Below are 19,077 nucleotides of genomic sequence, written 5' to 3' on the forward strand. Positions count from 1 at the left end.
TGTGTTAAAAGCAGAATAGCATTTCCAAAACAGCAGGTGCCATCCGGTGTTCCCAGTGGCTAGTCTGTGAATAGACTATGTGAATAAGTCGGTGTGATGCTATGAGTAATGTTCTGCTGAGAAACCTTAGGTCCTGACAATCATGTCAATGTTGACATGTACCACCTACTTGAACACCCTCAGATAAAAGTACACCCTTTATGGCAACAGTATTACCTAATGGCAGTGACCAGCAAGATACAAGATAATGCACCCTGTCACACCGCAAAAAACCCCCCCAAAAAACAAATAAATAAAAAATAAAAACAGACAATTGTTTTATTTATAAAGTTTATTTCTTTATTATTTATATCTAAGTAAAAAATGGACCTGTCAATAAATATGTGTTGCATTGAAGATTTAAATTTAACCTCTTAATTAAAAAATGTATAAAATCTCTCTCTCTCTCTCTCTCTCTCTCTCTCTATAGAGAGAGAGAGAGAGAGAGAGAGAGAGAGAGAGAGAGAGAGAGAGATTTTTAATACATTGGTGTGTATATATACATTGCCATGGCTCTTATAAAACGTGACAAATGTGTTCTTTGCAAGTAGGATATTTCTTTCTGACTTTGAGATACAGCTCATCCCAGAGCAGTTCAATAGGATTTAGGTGCAGTGACTGGGCATTCCATGATTGATGACAGTCTTTCAAATACTTGCTCTCTAAACAATTCTAACAGAACTTAGACGTATGCTTTTTTCATTATCTTGTTGTATGAAGAAGTTGGTTACAATTAGCACAGTCCAGATGGAATTGCATGGTGTTGAGGTATGGAATGGTGGCTATTGTTGTTTCAGTATTCCTCAAACTCAGAATAAGTCTCCAACCTTTCCTGTTCCAAAATAACCCCAAACATTAAGCTTCTCCTACATGTCTGACTGTGAGCCTGAGGCAGTCTGCTAACATCATAACTCTGATTATTTCATATGTTTGATATTTTCTATTTCTATTGTAACAAGTGTTTCATTACATGTACTCTGTATAAATGTACATGTGACAAATAAAATTTGACTTGATTTGATAATAGATTGTAGTAACATTAGAGTCTTTTCGCATAAACTGAGTTGATTAAGCAAGAATCTTGTGAAAAAAAATGATAATAGGACCTTAAAGCCATAATAAATCATAGTAATATGGATCCTTAAGTACATCTGATAGCAAATACTTTTACTTAACTGAGTGTAAAGGAAGCACTTTAACTTTTACTGGAGTAATAGTTTACCAAGTGTATCTCTATTTTAACTCAAGTAAATGTGTATGAAATTTCGTCCACCACTAGTTTCATATAAACAAAGGAACATGCATGTCTGAAAAACAATATAAGACTAGGTGTTTGCAAACTTTTGACACACACTCAAAAACATCTTAACCATACTGAAATCTTAGCATTGTAATTTCTACTCAATTTTCATCTTCTTACCCTCTATTCTTCATGTGGTTATTAGCAACATTGCTGATGGGAGCAGTCGAAGAATCAGTGTGCTGACATTCATATCGAAAACTATCTTTTATTTTTATCTCCTGTTTACACTTTTCAACTGGATAAAGGCTTTGAATGGCTACTTAGCTTCTTGTTATCCTTTTGAGTGGCACATGGAATAACTGGTTACAAAAACTAACAACTTTCTGTGTTGAAAAAGTACACAATTTACAAAATCCAATGTTTTTTCTTCTCTTTTTTCTCAGTTCCTATTTACAGTGAACTTAGGTAACATCAGTGATGAAGTTTCATGTGCAGTGCATGCCGTTTCAGTAATATACAATGTTTTCAAAATCTGGTAAATAGAATAGAAATGTCGCTCTCAGTTTTTGATTTATAAGCAAAATATCATAATGATACAGACAGTATATAAAATGAGAAACGAAAATGTCCAAAAATTAAAGCATTGGAGGCACTATTCATCAGTAAACATGAAGCAAATGAATAATCCTCAGGCAGCCATGTATTCATTAATAAACAACTAATCATTAAACCTTAGAAAAAAAACAATTCTTCCCATTTTCAATCAATTTTGTTAAGCGCCAACATATTCCAACTTCCAACATGTAGATAATGTTTGATTGTGTAGAAACCTGTATTTGCACTTTAACTGTGCGTAACTTCCGGGTAATCAAATGCAAAATACAAAAGCAATAATTATGCAACTACAAAACTCAGTAACACTCATTCATCTGTCTTTGTCATTTTTTTGATGCTTACAATTACACACACCAATAAGCACCTGGATGATACAGTAAAATGAACACAATTTTAGTCGTTTAGTGTTTTGTCATTTTGATCAAAATATAAGAAATAAACAACATATAAAAACAAAGAAATAATAAAAAAATAATAATAATACAAATCTGGAATTTGTCCATTTATATATAAAAAAAATACTCTGACAATATGCTGTAACTAAAGCTTCTAATCTCATAAAACTGTATGTTGCAAATGCTTTTTCAGACACCATTTCTGATAAACCGTCTGATGCCTGTCTGCAGTCAGGTCATTATTCATCATTGAACTCCTTCAAATCTCCTGTTTCTGAAACATAAGTTGGAACATGTTTTAATGCACAAATATAGTCAGACATTAACAAAGCTAGAGGATGATTGAGACAATTATATAGTGGAACATTATATAGAGCTGTTTTTAGGATATTACCAATTTATGATCCAATCTTTTTACTAGACCACTATAACAAGTTTTATTACCTACACCAGCTCTATTTTGCATATGTCTATAAACCTACACATACTATGTAGTTCAGTAAACTGGTTGCAGCTGTCCAGGTCATTTATTTCTTTTGTTTTTTTTGTAACTATAAAATGTGTGTGAGTTTGAGGGCCTATACATTTTTTGGGCAGCTTCTCAGAGTAAAGCAAACTGTATTTTGTTTTACCTTTGTCAGTTAAGTCAGGTCTTTCCTCAGATGTAGCTGCAGTGCTGTCGTCTGATTGCTGCATACAAAAATGCTACTTTAAAATTCATTTTGTCAAGATCATTTACATGAAAAATTATAATAATTGGGCAACATCTAATAAACCTTTTCATGGAAATTCTCTGTCGGCTTCTCTTCAACGTGAGATTGTTTTTTGCACATTCTGGATGGATCCTTGGACTTGCTTGACTGTCTGTTTTCTGAAGAACAAAACGAACACTGTAAAACGCTGTAAATCTTTTACATGGACATTTCAGGGATGGTCCCTGGGACTCACCGTGGTGGGTTATTTTGTGGTTTCGATAGCGATATTTCTGAATGAAGCCTATATTACACTGGTTGCACCAGTAAGGCCTTTCATCTACAAAAGCAAAAGGAAACTGATACTAAGTAAACTTGAAATAAACAACAGTGTGTTTTGACAGGAATAAATGCATCAATTATTTTAACTGACCTGTGTGAGTGTATTCATGTCTGCGAAGGTGGTAGTGACTGCAGAAGGTGGCGCTGCAGTGCTGGCAAGTATGAGGTTTTGAGCTCTGTGACATGCTCTTTGCATCATCTGAATGGCTGTCCATTACCCTCATTGGCTTTTTTGGAAACAGATACAAATTCTGATCAGTGAAATCAGCGTTCCAATTCATCCCAAAGGTGTTCAATAGGATTGAGGTTAGACCACTATAGCAGGCCATTCAAGATATTTCACTTCAACCCATGTAAACTGTATCTTTATGGAGTTCACTTTGGGCACAGGGGCATTGTCATTCTGGACCAGGTTTAGGCCTCCTAGTTCAAGTGAAGGGAAATGTAACACTTCTACATCCAAAGACATCCTATAAAACTATGGGCCTTTAACATTGTAGTGACAGTTTGGATAAGAATAATATACGGGCAAAAAAACAAAAAAACAAAATAAATGTCCTAATACTTTTGTACAAATGTTTTACATGTTTGTACATATTTCTATTGAAACTAAATGTTTTCACTGTGTGAATTCTGCATTTGTACTTGGACAGAACATTGTGGGTCTTAAGCACAGTTAGTCAACAGAAGTAAAAGGGGAGAAACAATGCAAGAAAAGGGTTATAAAAAAATGAAAAAATATAATGAACTGATTAAACATCGCTAAGAAAATCTATGAAGAAAATTTGAAGTGGCTGAATGAGTCATGGTTCTATGTGGCATCTTGCTCGAAACGTCAAAAAAGCTTTACGTATAGTGTAAACACAGCTGGCTTATGAGCTGAAACATTGCTGCCAATAATTATTTTACCAGCTGTTAATATGCTGGTCTATATATGGTCTTATACTAAATAGCTTTTTTTGCAATAGAAAATGTGGCAGCAGATCAGTAACTTGGTAGGTAAAGTTCATAACAACAAATTTTGATGTTGCAAAAAAAGTTCAAAACAATTTGAGGATAGTTGAAGTAGGAATCCAGACAAAAAGAACATGACATGAAGAGACAGTTACTGGTAGAAAGATAAATGACAAATAGAAGACAGAAGTAGTATGTGCCTGCTACTACTGGTAGGCAGTACTGAAAGAGAGAAGGAGAATGTGTAGCATTGATAGAGCAGAATGTAAAGTGAGATGTGCATGTTACAGATACGCAAGTACGTAAGTTTGAGCCCAGAATATTCAAAGTCAGACACTGAATTCTGTCAATGTTCAAGAGTTTTTTATTTTATAATTATTATTATTATTTTTTACATTATTTATATTTGGCGGATGATCTTATCCAAAGTGACTTCTTAAAGCACCAGTAATGGCAGAATTGTGATCCTGAGTTTTGAAAGTCAGAATAGCTTTAGTTTGGTGAATAAAGCTTGAAAGGTTTAGTAGTTTTTATAGTGTCCATTTTTTCTACATTTCAATAAATAGAAATTTCATCCAATGTTCATTATTTGGTTTAGTTAGAAAAGTCATAGTATACAAAGTCAGAACAGACTGAAGGACAAGTAGCAGTTTAAAATGTTTTGGTTGAAGAATAATAATAAGCTTCAACAGCAGCACAGAATGGATGTCAAACCAATGTAATGAAAAAATGCATATGAGGCATCATCTTTAAACTTGTTGTGAAAATACAGATTTAATGTCTTCAATATTAAAACAAACATGTAATAACTAGGATATGGTTTACCTGAGCTTGAATTCGAGAGCTCCTCCTCCTGTTCTCTACTCTGTGTAAGCTTTGGCTGCTTGGCTGCTGTTCAGCTTCAGTTTTCTTGTCTTCTTTCTCGCTAGTTACAGTCTGATCGTAGGCCGGAGAGCTGCCCACATGGTCGTTCCTGTCCAAGCTGGTGTCTGGACTAAGATAACTTTGTGATCCAAGATCAGCAAATAGCTGTTCACTAACTATCCCCACATCTTCACAGGGAGAACCTGAAGATTTTGTTGCACTGTGACCAGTGTCTGAAACATGGCTGCACTCAGATTCAGGATTAGGATGATCCTGTTTGGCTCTGCATTGGCTCTTATTTGAATTAGGATCACCTTCTTGATTAACTGGTAGAAGATCTTCACTTGAAGTTATACTCATCCCCACATCTCTGTGCAAGAGGTTTCCTTTGCTCAGCAGAAGATCCAGCAACTGTTTCCTTTCCTTTGACTTCTTGTCATAACTAAGGGCCTTCACCACCTCAGGTTCTGTAGCATGTGCTGAGAGGAGATGCTGTGTCATGTGAATGGAAGGTTTCTTACAATACACACAGTATTGTTTTTTCTTCAGCTTTAATGTAGCTTTTCCTTTGCTGCTTTTTGAACTGGTCCAGACATCAGATATTTGTAAACCATACTTCATCTCAGGAATTTGAGAAGTGACTGGCAAAGCTTCTCTCTCGTCTGTTGATGTCTGCTGTGGAAAGAATATATAACATTAAGCTGAGAAAGTAGGAAAACATTAGCGGATAATTCTGCAACCTGTGAGTTTGTGGTACAGGTGTCTATCAATGAGTGCAGAAGATGATTAAACTGCACTCGTGAAATGGTTACAGAGAACAAAGACCAAATATAAGCATAAGGATTTTTCTTCTTTTGATAGCAATAGGTGATTTTCAATGCGATCAACTAAGTATTATGCAATGAATCACCATTTGATGTGTAATAAGATACTCCAGTCATAATTCTGCCTGATTCACAATTCAGTAGGAATCCTGGAATATTCTCAAAAAGATTATGATTTTATTAATTTTTTATTTATTTTTAATAAAAAGTCAAATGTGGAGTTTCATTTTAACTGGGAATGAAGCTGCAAAGTTAGGGATTGGTGGGATGGTGTGGTCTGAAAGTGTGGTTGTGCAACAATACGACTTTTAACGTGAATCCACCCTTATTGATCACTTCACAAGTGCAGATGATTCCCAGTTATTTTTTGAAATAATGCGATCATGTGACCTGCATGCGCACTGTATGCAGATTAGCATGTTGTTCAAACAGTGCCATTGCATTCGATGCATAACCAACAGATTTTTTTTGTAGCACCCTTAAAGTGTTTAGGGTGCTTTTTACTTGTCACATGTACATTACAGCACAGCACAGTCAATTCTTTCTTAGCATATCTCAGCAATGTTAGGAAGGATGGGGTCAGAGGGCAGGTTCAGCCATGATACAGTAGCCTTGGAGCACAGAGGGTTAAGGGCTTTGCTAAAGGGCCTAAGAGTGGCAGCTTGGTGATACTGGGGCTTGAAGCCCTGCCCTTTTGATCACTTACCTAGAGCCTAAACCACTGGGCTACCACTTCCCTGAAAATACCAGTTGCACTAGTACTGACCACACATTATGCCTAAGTCATTCTCTATGAAAACAAAAAATAATTCTCAAAATTAATATAATTGTACATTTTATTTACACATAATTTCTCATTACACTATTACATTAGTTAGTACCTTTAGAATCCCAATAACCCTGACACACTGCAGTCCATACCAAAACCCTTTAAATAAAACAACGGAGTACACGAACAAACCTTATTTATTTAAGATACACAATAAACAATTAACACAGTAAGTGTACCTGTAAGGGGTCACTTTGTCGTCTTCTCTTTGTATCCCTGCTCCAAGTGTCTTGTCTCCTCTTTGAACCTGTACAATTACCACCCTCATTTATGTCATCTCTTATTTGACCTTCAGAATCGAATAGCTTTTGTGCTGCACTGTACGTTTCTGTAGGAATTTGAGTTGGAATTAGATGACAGTGTGATTCAGTGTCAGGGGCTCTGTGCTCATCTTTTCCACAAACTTGAACATTTGGAGTTTTCTGTGACTCAATGCTATAAATGTTTGCAACTAGACATTCTGTTGACTCTAAATGGGGATGACTTTGGGCGTTCCGCTCTGATACAAGTTCTGCCATCACTACGGCGGTTCTCTCTGGTTCTCTAGCATCAGAGCCAAAGTGTTGCTTCAAGTCCAAAGTTGGTGTAGTAGTCCAGTCTGATTTTAGATCAGTGGTAGGTTGGAAATCACTGCTCTCAGTAAATATATGGCTCACTTCATGAGGGATAACATATTTTTCTCTGCAATCTGATGTTTGCATAGAAAAGGTTTGTAAATCTTGATTAGTGTGTTGTAGATCAGAGGTCATTGTGTCTAAGAGACTAAGCCTGTTTTCAGGTTCCAAAGTGGACTGATTTTGTTTTCCTGAAATGGCTTTTGCTGTAAGTGGGAGATCTGTTAATTTTTGGTTCTCAACAAGAACATGATGTACTGTGCTGGGGCAAGATTCCTGAAGCGGAGCACAGGAATACTCCAGTGCACTGTGGAGTGAGTCTAGAATGAGCGTTCCAGAGGTTTCTGAATCAAGAATCCTTGTTGCTGTGCTGTTATCAGTGTATAAAATGGACAGGCTCTCTGATCCTTGATCAGGAACTGGGTTTATGTCAGTACTGCCAGTTTGTGAAACAGGAGAAACGTAATATAAATGGTGTGTAGTGTGAGTTTCAGCTTTCAGTAAGGAAAGATTCACTGACTCTGGACTGGACGGTTGGACAGTATTGCAGGAGGTACCTTTGATGAGATTCCCACATTCAGGATCAAAGGCTTTCTGTGCTAAGCTGGGCCTTGATCTGAGGCTAGTGCTGGAAAGATCTGTACTTCTGCCAGGTTTAGCTAGAATGGATTGTTTGGGTTGTTTCTGCTCACATATTAAAGCATGTTTCCAAAACTGATTTCGCTGATAATACCCTTGACAAAAAATACAATGAACAAGGTCTTCCTCCTGTATGTTCCTTGTAGCATATTCATGTTTCTGTGTTTTCTTGCTGCAAAGAAGGCTCAATAACCTTTTCCTTTCTTCAACTTTGTTGCTAAAATGCAAAGCTTCTAGCACCTTAGGTTCCTTCGGGTGGTCGTGCATGAGATGCAGTTCTATTTTCTTGCAAGCTTTTCCACAGTAGCAACAGCGCAGAGCTTTTTTTCCTTTCTTGGTTTTTCTGTTCTTTGAGTCCGCTCTGGAACTTCGACTAGTTGCACCAATGTCTGGGCATCCAGATAACTTAGCTGCATTGACATTTACCAGTGTTGAGTCGCTTTTCCCTGAGATTTCAGAGTTGTCTCTCGAATCAGCACTACCTACTTTTGATGTCTTCAGAAAGAAAAAGTTTAAGAGAATAAAAAAAAAAAAAATGTATAGATCAATATTGTTTCTAATTAAATATATAAAAGGCTCAAGATATGTTACTTAAAATAACTATAAATGACACATTAAACCCCAGGTCACTGCTTTGTCTTTCTATATGACTAAATATTGCACAATGACAGCTATTTTAAAATTTTGCTAGTTTTTGTAGCACTCTTTCCTTTGACGGAGTCGCATACCTGAACTTGGACAACTTGCTGTTTAATCTTTTTTTCATTGTTCTTGACCTTCTTCTTCAGTGTCTTGTAGTCATTTGGCTTCTGGTAGGTCACCGCAGACACAGAGTGCACCCTCATGTGCTTTGTCAAGGAAGCCTCACCAGCGAACTTTAAACCACATGCCAAACATGAACACCACTTCGTCTGACCGGTGGAACTAGGCTCTTCTGTTTGTTGGACAGAATTGGCTGCCATCTCATCTCTGTTGTGGAGTGTACCGTCAAGGTAATTTTGTTCACCAGTCTTTTCTAACATCGTTCCATCTGGGTCACTAGCTGCATGAGAGGAGCCAGGGATGGATCCTGTATCAGACAACCCTTCAGGGAGCGGGTTAGAGATTTTCAAGGGTATTTTTTCTTTCTTCTCATCTGAGTTATCAGACATATTTGCCCACTCATCATCATCACTAACATCTGAGAGAATCATATATCCTGACTCTGTATGAGACACTTGATGTATTGCATTGGAACTTGATTCAAATTCTGGAACTGTTATCAGAGATATGTCAGTTGACTTTCTTTTATCAGAACTACAAGCTTGATCAATGTCATGTTTCTGATATTCAGAGTGGGGTGAAATATTTTTCGCTTTTACAATACCAAAAAAACTTGACTTCCCATAGGTGTGAATTTGACTTCCTGACTGTTGTGATTCTCTATCCATTTTCAGAAGTTCTGGGTCACATGGCACTTTGTGCTGCTTCACATCAAGCAAAGAATACTCTTGGATTTCTACCTGACCCTTCTTTTTGCAAATTTCCGCCTTTCTGTGGTCTGGTGACTCTGTTTCTGAGGTCTGCTGGGCCCCTATACTGACAAGAAGCTTTTCAGAGCTGCAACGATTTTCAGGATATTTATGAATGGAACCTATTTTGACATGAACAACAGCTGGATGATCTGTCTCAGTCACTGTGTTTTGGCTGGCGTAAAGGTTTGTGTTTTCAAATGGAGCAAGATGACTCATCACCTGCTCACCTGTAGCAGCATTATTTGTTTCTAAGTCACGCATTTGGTGCAGCTGAATGTCACTAGTTTCCACAGTTATTGGTTTAAAATCCCCCCTTTCAGATGATGCGGAGTGGCTGGATTCGGCTATAACTGGATCAAGAACAATTCTAGGCTGCAAACTAAAATTACTGTCTGATTTTGTGTCAGTTCTTGTAAGAGTTGTGCTGTGGATGGTAGCAGCACCAGATGACTGTAGATGATGGAGGTTGAATTTTCTGCCAGTGCAAACTGATTGGGGTTGAACGGTTTCCAAAGGCTCTGTAGCACTTGCATGGCCTTGCGACACGGCAGAAGTCTGATTCCTAGTCACTTCGCCTCCTCCATCATTCCCCTTTTCATCATTGCCTTCTACTGCAGGCTGCAGGGAGGAAAGTTGGCAATTAGTAATTCTCAATGAGAGAAGACTTTTAGCCACATACCACTTTAGAATATCACTAAAGTGGTATTTAGTTTATTTGTGTTAAAAAGAACATTTAAAGAATGAAAGAACAAAGTGTTGTGTCAAGGTACTCAAGTGGCAGGTAAAAACAGTTGTTTATTGAGAATGTTTATTTGCAAATAGTGTGTGATGGCAATCGTGTATTAGCCAGTGTAGACTTTCCTGTCTTAAAAAAACTCTAGCAGGATACATGGTTCAATTGGCGAGGTTAGTTTTTCCACTGTTCTAAACACGATTTAAGTGACTTCTATTTAATGTCTGCTATGTTGTGGAACTAATAAATTCCAAAAAACAGATCCACAAAGTCATTGCTTGGACACAGATAATAATTAATCATTTGTAAACAACCACAGGCAGATAAAAATTAAAATAAGATGCGATCGGCCAAGATCGAACTACTCAATACAGCAATGCTGCTTGAAGACACTCGCAATCTGTATCTGCTTCCTGTCAGTATTCAGTGTTACTGTGAAAACATATGTTTCTAAAAATGTAATTAAAATAATTCGCATTAACACTGCAACAAGATAGACAATCCTCAGCCCCATGTGTGGGGGACTGCACACCTTCCACAAGGAACAATTGATTTATTTACAAAGGAGGGAAAAAGAAAAAAAAGCACATTTGCGATTCAGGTCAGTCTGACATGCAGCCTTGTGTTGCCATCATGGGTTTCATCATATATTTTCCTACCTCCTGTTTGTCTGTATCTGGCACTCTGGGTCTTGTCAGGTCAGTGTAAAACTGTTCTTTACGTTGTCGATAGGAGTACGGTTTCTCGCCTGAGTGGATCTGCATGTGCACCATCAGCCGCATTGCTCGCGGAAAGACTTTATCACAAAAGGGACATGGAAATGATGCTTTACCGCCGTCTTTTCCTTTCTGACCTTTTGAATCCTTGGTGGATGAACCCTCCTGCGCGGTCTGAAATTGGCAAAGGAATTTTAGCTTGAACACTGAAAAAAATGAAACAAATCTTCTCATGATATTGCTGAAGAACCCAAATACCTGCCCATCACTTTTCAGGGCCTCGTCATTCGATTTTTGGGGAATGGCCATCAGTGCTTTTCTGTGGCCGAGCATGTGCAAGCTTAACCAGTTCTTTCTAGCATACACTTTGCCACAGTCTTTGCAAACGCATCGGCCACGAGTTGCAGATTCTTCGCTTTTGTCTGCGTCTGTCTGCACATCGGAAGTGTTATCCATATTCTGCAGCAGCTTGAAGCAGAAAAGAAAAGAGAACATGTACATGTAGAAAAAGCTCATCTAACATGAACTACACTACACACTTTTGTGTATTATGTTGCATTTCAACAATAGACACTGGTTTTAGTTCATTCAAATTTTGTAGACTTCTTAGGAATAACAACTGCCATAGACAAATTAAAAGTCATTTATTTTAAAATTACATAACATACCACTTCATTTGTAAGCTGGTTCTTTTTCTTCTTTTTGTCAACAAGATTATCCTGTAGTGCCAACGTCTTCTTTTTCTTCTTTTGCTTCTTTTCGATGTTTGTTTCCACGAGGCTCTGTCCCCCTTCTTTGTTGTCATTTTGTCCAAATTCGCTCATCATCATAAGCTGTCTCCTGTTCTCCTCCAGAATTCGCTCCTTTTTATGCATCTTCTTGTGGGTCTTCAACCAACCAGCCAGCAAATAAACTTTGCCACACTCTCGACAGGGAAATCTCTTTTTTGACTTTTTGACTGCTTCTTTTTGCCCTGGAGAGTCATCAGGGACCAGGGTCGAGTCCTCTGCAATTTTGTTTGGGATTGTTTCTGTTTTGTTACTGATGCTTTGAGATTCAATACTGATATCTTCAGCATTATTACTGATTATTATTTGGGTTTCTGGGTTTGTAATTAGCTCCGTGGGGATGTTCTTGGGCACAGAAGTCTCGTTGTTCAGTAGTTCGTCTACTAAATCAGAATCTTCGATTTCTCCTAATGACTGCTCAGTAATTTTCTTTTCCTCACTGCTGCTTTCGCTTGAGGGCTAAACAGAAAACGAAAAGTGAAATATAGGTTTACTAAAATTTGATTCTAAAACATTAGTCCAAATTTTTGCACACTATTGTTTCAAAACATACTAAATGTGTGTATAAATGTATGTATAAAAAAAAAAGCTATGTTTAATCACAATCAAATAAACTACGGAGACAAAAGTATTGGGACACCTGACATTTCCAACCATATGTGGTTCTTTCCCAAACTGTTACCACAAAGTTGAAGGTACATAGCTGTATAGGGTGCATCAAATTTTCCCATTAACCTGAACTAGGAGACCTATATCAGTTCCTGCATGACAGTGCCCCTGTGCACAGGTTTAAATGGCTCGATGTACATAAGAAAAAAATGTACGAAAAACCAAAACCAACCTGGGTAACGACGCGCCGAGACCTTCTTTTGGTAGAATTAGGTAAGATGGCATCAGAAATAATATCACTCTTTTGTTGTTTAATTGTATGACTCCGAATATGTGGTGCGAGCCACCCTTCACGAGCAAAAACCTTATCGCAGTACGGGCACGCAAAGATTTTCTTCAGTACCGGAACTTTGCTGCTTTCAGTAGCTACCTCTTTCCTCGGCTATATGAAGCAAAAATGTAAAACATAAGTCAATGATTAGGTGCAAAAAGTTGGACAAACTTGACTAAGGAGACAAATGATGAACAGCATGTTACCTCCATTTAATAGAATAGAGCAGTATAAGATTAGGATTTTTTTTGGTTATACAAGAGGAACTAAAAGAAAACTAAAGTGAAAACGTGAAACATTTCAGTATTTTGTGAGAGGAAAATCTGAATAGTTTAGGTTTTACCTCTTCCGAAACTCGAAGAGCGTCCTTCGCGTTTTTATTTTGAAGCTGCTTCTTTTTCTGCCGCTTACGTTCTCGTTCGTGTGACTTCAAGTGGAAGGTGAGCCAACAGGAGCGAGCAAAGATCTTCTTGCACTCGGGACACTGAAAAAGCCTCTGACCGATAGCTTTTGCCTTTTCCACCTCAGTTTCATTGTTCCTTATCGCCTGAAAGAAAAGGAAGTTGAAGGTGGGAGGGGTTACCATGGGTTAATGTTTCTATTCTGTCCTTAAATACAGTTGGTTATACTTTGACGTGTATATATGTTAAATATTGATACATAAATGATGTTAAATTTAAAGCAACACTCCAGCTGTTCAGCTAATTCAGCTCATACAACTTTACTGTGAAGTAAATACATTTATTTACTTGTTTATTTATAATACAATGACAGAAATACAAAAACTGCATTAGAATCGAAGGAAAATGAGTAGAAAAATCTTATGATGTCCCTAAAACTGTGGGGTTCACCTGTGGCAAATTCAATTGATTTGGCATGCTTCAGAAAAACACAACCATGTGGGTCTAAAACCTATTTGCAAAAATGTCTTTAAATATCATAATTGGACATCGGCCACCCTTCAGTTTTATGTCTGGAGATGGAAACACCTTGTTGATAAGAGAGATCACCTTGTTAATGAGAGAGGTCGATGTCCAGAATTGTTCAGCCGAAAGAGCTGACAGGAAGGCTACAGTAACTCTGATATGCCTGCTGTACAACTGTGGTGAGCTGAAACCCATGAGGTGGATAGTTCTAAATCTGACAGCCAAGAACAGAAATCTGAGGCTGCAGTTGGCACAGACTCACCAAAGTTGAATTGCTGCTGAGGCACACAGATAGTAGGGTCAGAATCCCCCATCAAAATTATGAATCCATGGCGCCAAACTGCCTTGTGCCAACATTCCAGGCTGGTGGAGGTGGCATAATTGTGTGGGGAATGTTTTCTTGGCATACTTTGGGCCTGTTTATACCAATCAATCATTGCTTGAATCTTACAACCTATTCAAATATTGTTCCTGATTATGTGCATCCCTTTTTGACTACAATTTACCAACTGGGTTCTTCCAGCATAATGATGCACCATGACACAAAGCAAACAATTTCTTAAACTGGTTAAGTGAGGATGACAATGAGGTCAGTGTTCTTCAGTGAGCTTCTCACATAATCTGCATCCATTACAACAGGAGATTTACAGATTTACAGTTCAGCTGAAGAATCTGTACGAATGCAGTGATGCAATCAATGGATCAACTTGGAGCAAAATCTCAAATAAATGTTTCCAACATCTTACAACATGAATAACAACTGTTTTGAAAGCAAACCCTACCCAGTATCAGTACAGTGCTCCTAATAAAAGTGCATATACACATACATTCATAAATAGCTACAAATACATAACAAAAGTCTTGGGAACCAAAGCTATAAACATGGCAATACTTCATTCTCTCCATAGTCCACTTCGTATTTTACTCTTTTGAATAGAGAATCTGAAAAGGAAAAACACCTCAAAGTAATCAACTACGTATTTATGCCATTATTTTGGGGGTTTTTTTAACAATGAATGACATATTGACACTTTGGTATGAACAGCATGCAGTCTTAATAAAAACAGTAAAAAAGTGTGAAAGTTTCTTACCACTGTACAAATCTCAAGAAGATGCTGCTGCAAAAGCCTCATCAGTTCATGTTGTTCGTCATCACAGTGGTGATTTATTAAGTCCCTCATTTTAAACGTGTATTGTTGAATCCAAGTGGGAAAAAACCCACCAATGCTTTTCATATGCAATACCAACATTTTAAATAATGTACAAATCCAAGTATATAATAATAATAATAATAATATTATTATTATTTATTGGTTATTGATAATAATAATAATAATTATTATTATTATTTTGATTATTTATTGGTTATTAATAAATACCTACATTATAACGACATGCCTGCTACTGGATTCTTATTAAAAATTTCCCTTCCTGCAACACTAATGCATTTTTAATGTATTTTTTGTTTTTGTTTTTGTAGTGTTCAGGCTTATTACAGACCCTTCTATCATTTCTGTACCTTCGGAAGATGTTGTGATCCACTGTCTGTTGCGTCACGGTCTCCCTGTACATTCTGTTCATCCTGACTGGGAAGTGGCTTTCTGTGGGTCTTCATGTGAACCGCCAGCCGTGATACGTTAGTGAAGGCTTTGTTACACTGCAGGCACTGGGTGGTCTTGGGCTTTTCTCTTCCTTGCTTAGCTTTAAGGCCTACAGGTCTGGCAACACTGGTCTCAGATAGCTTGCTGCTGCTGGTGTGTTCACTGGTTTCATCTGACACCTCACTTGGCTCCACTTCTGCAGAGGCAGGACCAACACGTTTTGAGACACCGACGTTAGCCGATCCTGTACTCTTCTCTGTCTGTTCTGATGAGTCAGATAGGTCCTCTATGAACTCTCTTGATGTCTACATAAAAATACAAATTATCATGAGTTTTTCCAAGACAAATTTCTTTTTTTTTAAATAACATTTCTATGCACATAGACAGACCATTTGTTTGCTATGGGGATCTAATTATTTGCTAAGGATTAGTTCATTATAACCAAAGCATAAATGCATTAAAATAAGCATTAATGCACAATATGAATACATGCATTCACCTTGGAAAGGCCACGGAATTTCTTCTTCCGTTTCTTATCCCCATAAAAGCATGTTTTACGCCTTCGGTATGTATAAGGTCTCTCGCCAGAGTGAACCCGCATGTGAAACATCAGTCTCTGCTCTCTTGCAAAGACTTTACCACAGTCTGGGCAGGCAAAAGATCTTCTCTGGCTCCTGTTCCTTGCCATGGTTGACATAGTTGGGTCAAAGTCCAGCGGAGCCATATAGCTTTGTGCTGAGTCCCATACCGTACCATCAGGAATGCCAGCAGCAGCAGAAGCACTGGTACCAGGATGAACCATTTCCATATTGTCAGTGCATACTGATGCAGTGAGACTTGTGTCAGGTCCATATAGCTGGAAGTCAGAGGGGTCAATAGGCTCTGTTTTGATAATTAGGGACTCTAGTGCTAATGTGTCTGCCAGGCTAGCTTCACCTGGAACAGAGAAGTCAGTGGGATCTGTGGAGCATACAAAAAAGCAGAATATGCAAATAGTATTACAATTTTATATTATGTTTAATTATTTTGACTTAACACAAAATATGTAACATAAGAGTGTACACTAGGGGGCAGTGTATTATTATCCAAACCAGAATACACAAAAAAATGAAAGTGTACAATCAAAAAACAAATGAAAGTCTGTGTTTCGCTGTAGTAATAATAAATAGATTAGGCAATTAGGCAAGATATGCTTAACTGTGTTTTGAAAAGTGCCGAGAGGAAAAAGAGAAACCGTGTGGGAGCAATTATATACTGAATTCCAAGAGAGGGACGTAAACTGTTTCACTAGTATTCAAATCCACAAATATGGAAATCATGGAATGAAAGATGATGTGCACTTGGATTGGTTTTCTGTAATTAAGCTGCAATGCTGAATGCTTAATTTTTACAAGGTGTATGTTAGGAGAAAAGAAGAATGAAATTGTGTGATCGAGGTGAAATGCCTCACAATTTATATTCACATATACCACAATATCAATAGCAGTTCATACTGATCGGGATTAGAGGTGAATATTTGACATGCTTAATAATGTGTCTGATGTTTCGCATCACTTAGCAAAAAAGCGCTTTTCTCAGATCATTACTCTGAGCAGTAAGATTTGCATTAGTACAAGACAGACTAACTATGGACTAATAGTCTGATCTCTAATATTGTGCAATGTGACTTATTTAGATAAAATAGTTTTTAATTATTATTATCATTTGGTCATGCTGTTTTATGGTGCAAGCTGTGGAGCACTATATCACCACTAACACATCGAAAATAGTGGCGCATTTCAATACAGAGCCCCCCTTCTTTAAAATCCTTTAAACTATATAACATTGTGTTTTCATATATTTCAATATGTAATCATTTTTATTTTGTTCAACATGGGAAACTTACAGCAGAAGCTTACCTGCAGGAACTCGTGTATTAACTGTATGCTTTTACCTCCTTGTCTGCTTTTATACTTGTAACTAACTGAGTCATTTAGCTTTCTAAATCTAGATAAACTATTCTTTTTTGTTTCTTCTTTGCTGTTGAATTTAATCAGCATACACGTTTAAGTTCAAGTTTATTTCTATAGCTCTTTTCACAATGTACAATACAAGTCGAAAACAAAAAACAGTTCGTTCACTGAGTCACATCATTGAAAAAACAGCTTCATCATCAGCAGTAACAATGATACTGGTGGATATTTAGCAAAACTAGAGTGACATATGAAGTAAATTAAGAGAATAATGTTTACGTATGTGCACAAAAGCTGGAAATAAACCATCGTTAAGGATGCAGGCTCTGTAAGTCACAGGGTGAGACATCAGACACTTTCTCTATGTAATAAATATGCAATAAACATGCAATAAATATGTTGTGTTGTTCGGGGAGACTCTTTCATCTTAGCTTTGTTAATGCTATTACAGAACTCATAATTAGAATTAATTAAACAACAGGTCACTAATTAAAATACAGTCTTACTGACATTTAAAACACATTAAAATTCAAGATTCAACTGCAAATCAGGCTTCAGGCTTGAATCTCAGTTCTCCTTTTCCTTCTTTAAAGCTTCAGCAGTCCCTTGTAAGCTGGGTTTTTTGCTTTTTAGTGTTATTTTTCATTGTTTTATTGTATTATTAAATTGTATGAGCATATATATTAATATATATATATATATATATATATATATATATATATATATATATATACACACAAAACTTTCAGGATCTTATTAGGCATTAAATATGAATTAGACATTAGATCTTTAAAAAAAATCTAATATTTATTTACCTATTTATTTATTTATTTATTTATTTAAGATTAATGTAAATAAGAAAGTGAAAGCTTGAGGAAATAAAGTGTGACAGACAATAGTACTTGTGAATCGACTCATTGCAATGAACCGATACAAATGAACCGACTCCAGTCTGGCACCGTTATTTTGGAGCTAAAACGGCTCTGGATAGCGACAAACAGCAAGAAATCACTTTTTTCTGACTTTAATAGGAAGGTGTTTATGCAAGTGAAAACATAAACACTTTCATTAGGTTGGACTGGTGCAGGTTATAGATTACAGAAGGAAGATTGAGCCTCGGAGTGCATCATCCAAAAACCGGAGCATGGTGCAGTAACGGGCTAATAATACCGGAGAATGAGCTAGCTGACTGTGTCCGTATGCTAGCTATGGATCTAAATAATGACTCGGGATATAGGGAAAAATGGGCAAACATGTAGTGTATCCACAACCTGAGTGCAAACACATGGCCCGTAAAAAGGGAGAGGGGGAAATGAACCTGAGCTGGCCCCATCCTTATGTTCAGTACCTGGCCAGTCGGTGGGATTTTCACCCTCCATCCACCGGAGCCTCCGTCTAAGGATCTCGTTCTCTTTGCGCGCTCTCACCGTCTCCTCTTCATACTCCAGCACCGTGCCGCCCACCATCTCCATGATCTGCTCCACCGCCGCCATCAGCCGCTCGTTTAGAGCACGGTGCAAGAGCTGCAGCTTGGTCATTTTTGAGCTTTTGTCCCCAGAATGATGAGCGTTTTAATAATAAAACCGGATATAAAATAATAATAAAAATAATAACTAGCTTGCTATCGTCGCGATAGCGCAGCTCTTCTTCCTACGGCAGTGTAGCGCTCTGCTACAGTGTGCAGCGCCTCAATCTTTATCACCATCTAGCGGACGGAGCCTGGTTGAAAAAAAATTGTGTATATATATATATATATATATATATATATATATATATATATATATATATATATATATATATATATATAAAATCCCACTGATGCTTGCCTACAAGGCCAAAAATGGACCAGCACCAGCA

At 37.3% G+C, this 19,077-nt stretch overlaps 1 protein-coding gene across 4 annotated transcripts; it reads right to left on the bottom strand.

Moving 5' to 3' along the window:
* Window positions 1–1,531: 1,531 nt before the first annotated feature.
* zgc:66474 (uncharacterized protein LOC327500 homolog) lies at window positions 1,532–18,912 on the bottom strand. Of its 4 annotated transcripts, none has more exons than XM_046866152.1 (16): window positions 18,569–18,912; window positions 15,768–16,228; window positions 15,187–15,573; window positions 13,085–13,288; window positions 12,643–12,852; window positions 11,682–12,260; window positions 11,272–11,481; window positions 10,957–11,187; window positions 8,779–10,182; window positions 6,977–8,545; window positions 5,106–5,816; window positions 3,418–3,553; window positions 3,241–3,324; window positions 3,069–3,163; window positions 2,925–2,982; window positions 1,532–2,566 (listed from the first exon to the last, which is right to left on the bottom strand). In XM_046866152.1, the coding sequence occupies exons 1-16, from the start codon at window positions 18,756–18,758 to the stop codon at window positions 2,532–2,534; spliced, it is 6,564 nt and encodes a 2,187-aa protein (XP_046722108.1). In that variant the 5' UTR covers window positions 18,759–18,912; the 3' UTR covers window positions 1,532–2,531. The 4 variants fall into 4 exon arrangements, with proteins under 4 accessions (XP_046722108.1, XP_046722107.1, XP_046722109.1 ...); XM_046866151.1 differs by having other exon boundaries at window positions 5,106–5,819; XM_046866153.1 differs by lacking the exon at window positions 3,241–3,324 and having other exon boundaries at window positions 5,106–5,819.
* Window positions 18,913–19,077: the final 165 nt, after the last annotated feature.

This window comes from Silurus meridionalis, chromosome 14 (genome assembly GCF_014805685.1).
Source record: "Silurus meridionalis isolate SWU-2019-XX chromosome 14, ASM1480568v1, whole genome shotgun sequence".
NCBI lineage: Eukaryota > Metazoa > Chordata > Actinopteri > Siluriformes > Siluridae > Silurus > Silurus meridionalis.

Excerpts from the sequence above, each read along its gene's own strand:
- zgc:66474 (XM_046866151.1), bottom strand. The coding sequence starts at position 18,758 with ATGACCAAGCTGCAGCTCTTGCACCGTGCTCTAAACGAGCGGCTGATG. Across the intron at positions 10,183-10,956 it reads CAGATACAGACAAACAGGAG|CCTGCAGTAGAAGGCAATGA; the intron begins GTAGGAAAATAT and ends TCCTCCCTGCAG. Across the intron at positions 3,554-5,105 it reads GCTCTCGAATTCAAGCTCAG|CCAATGAGGGTAATGGACAG; the intron begins GTAAACCATATC and ends TTTCCAAAAAAG.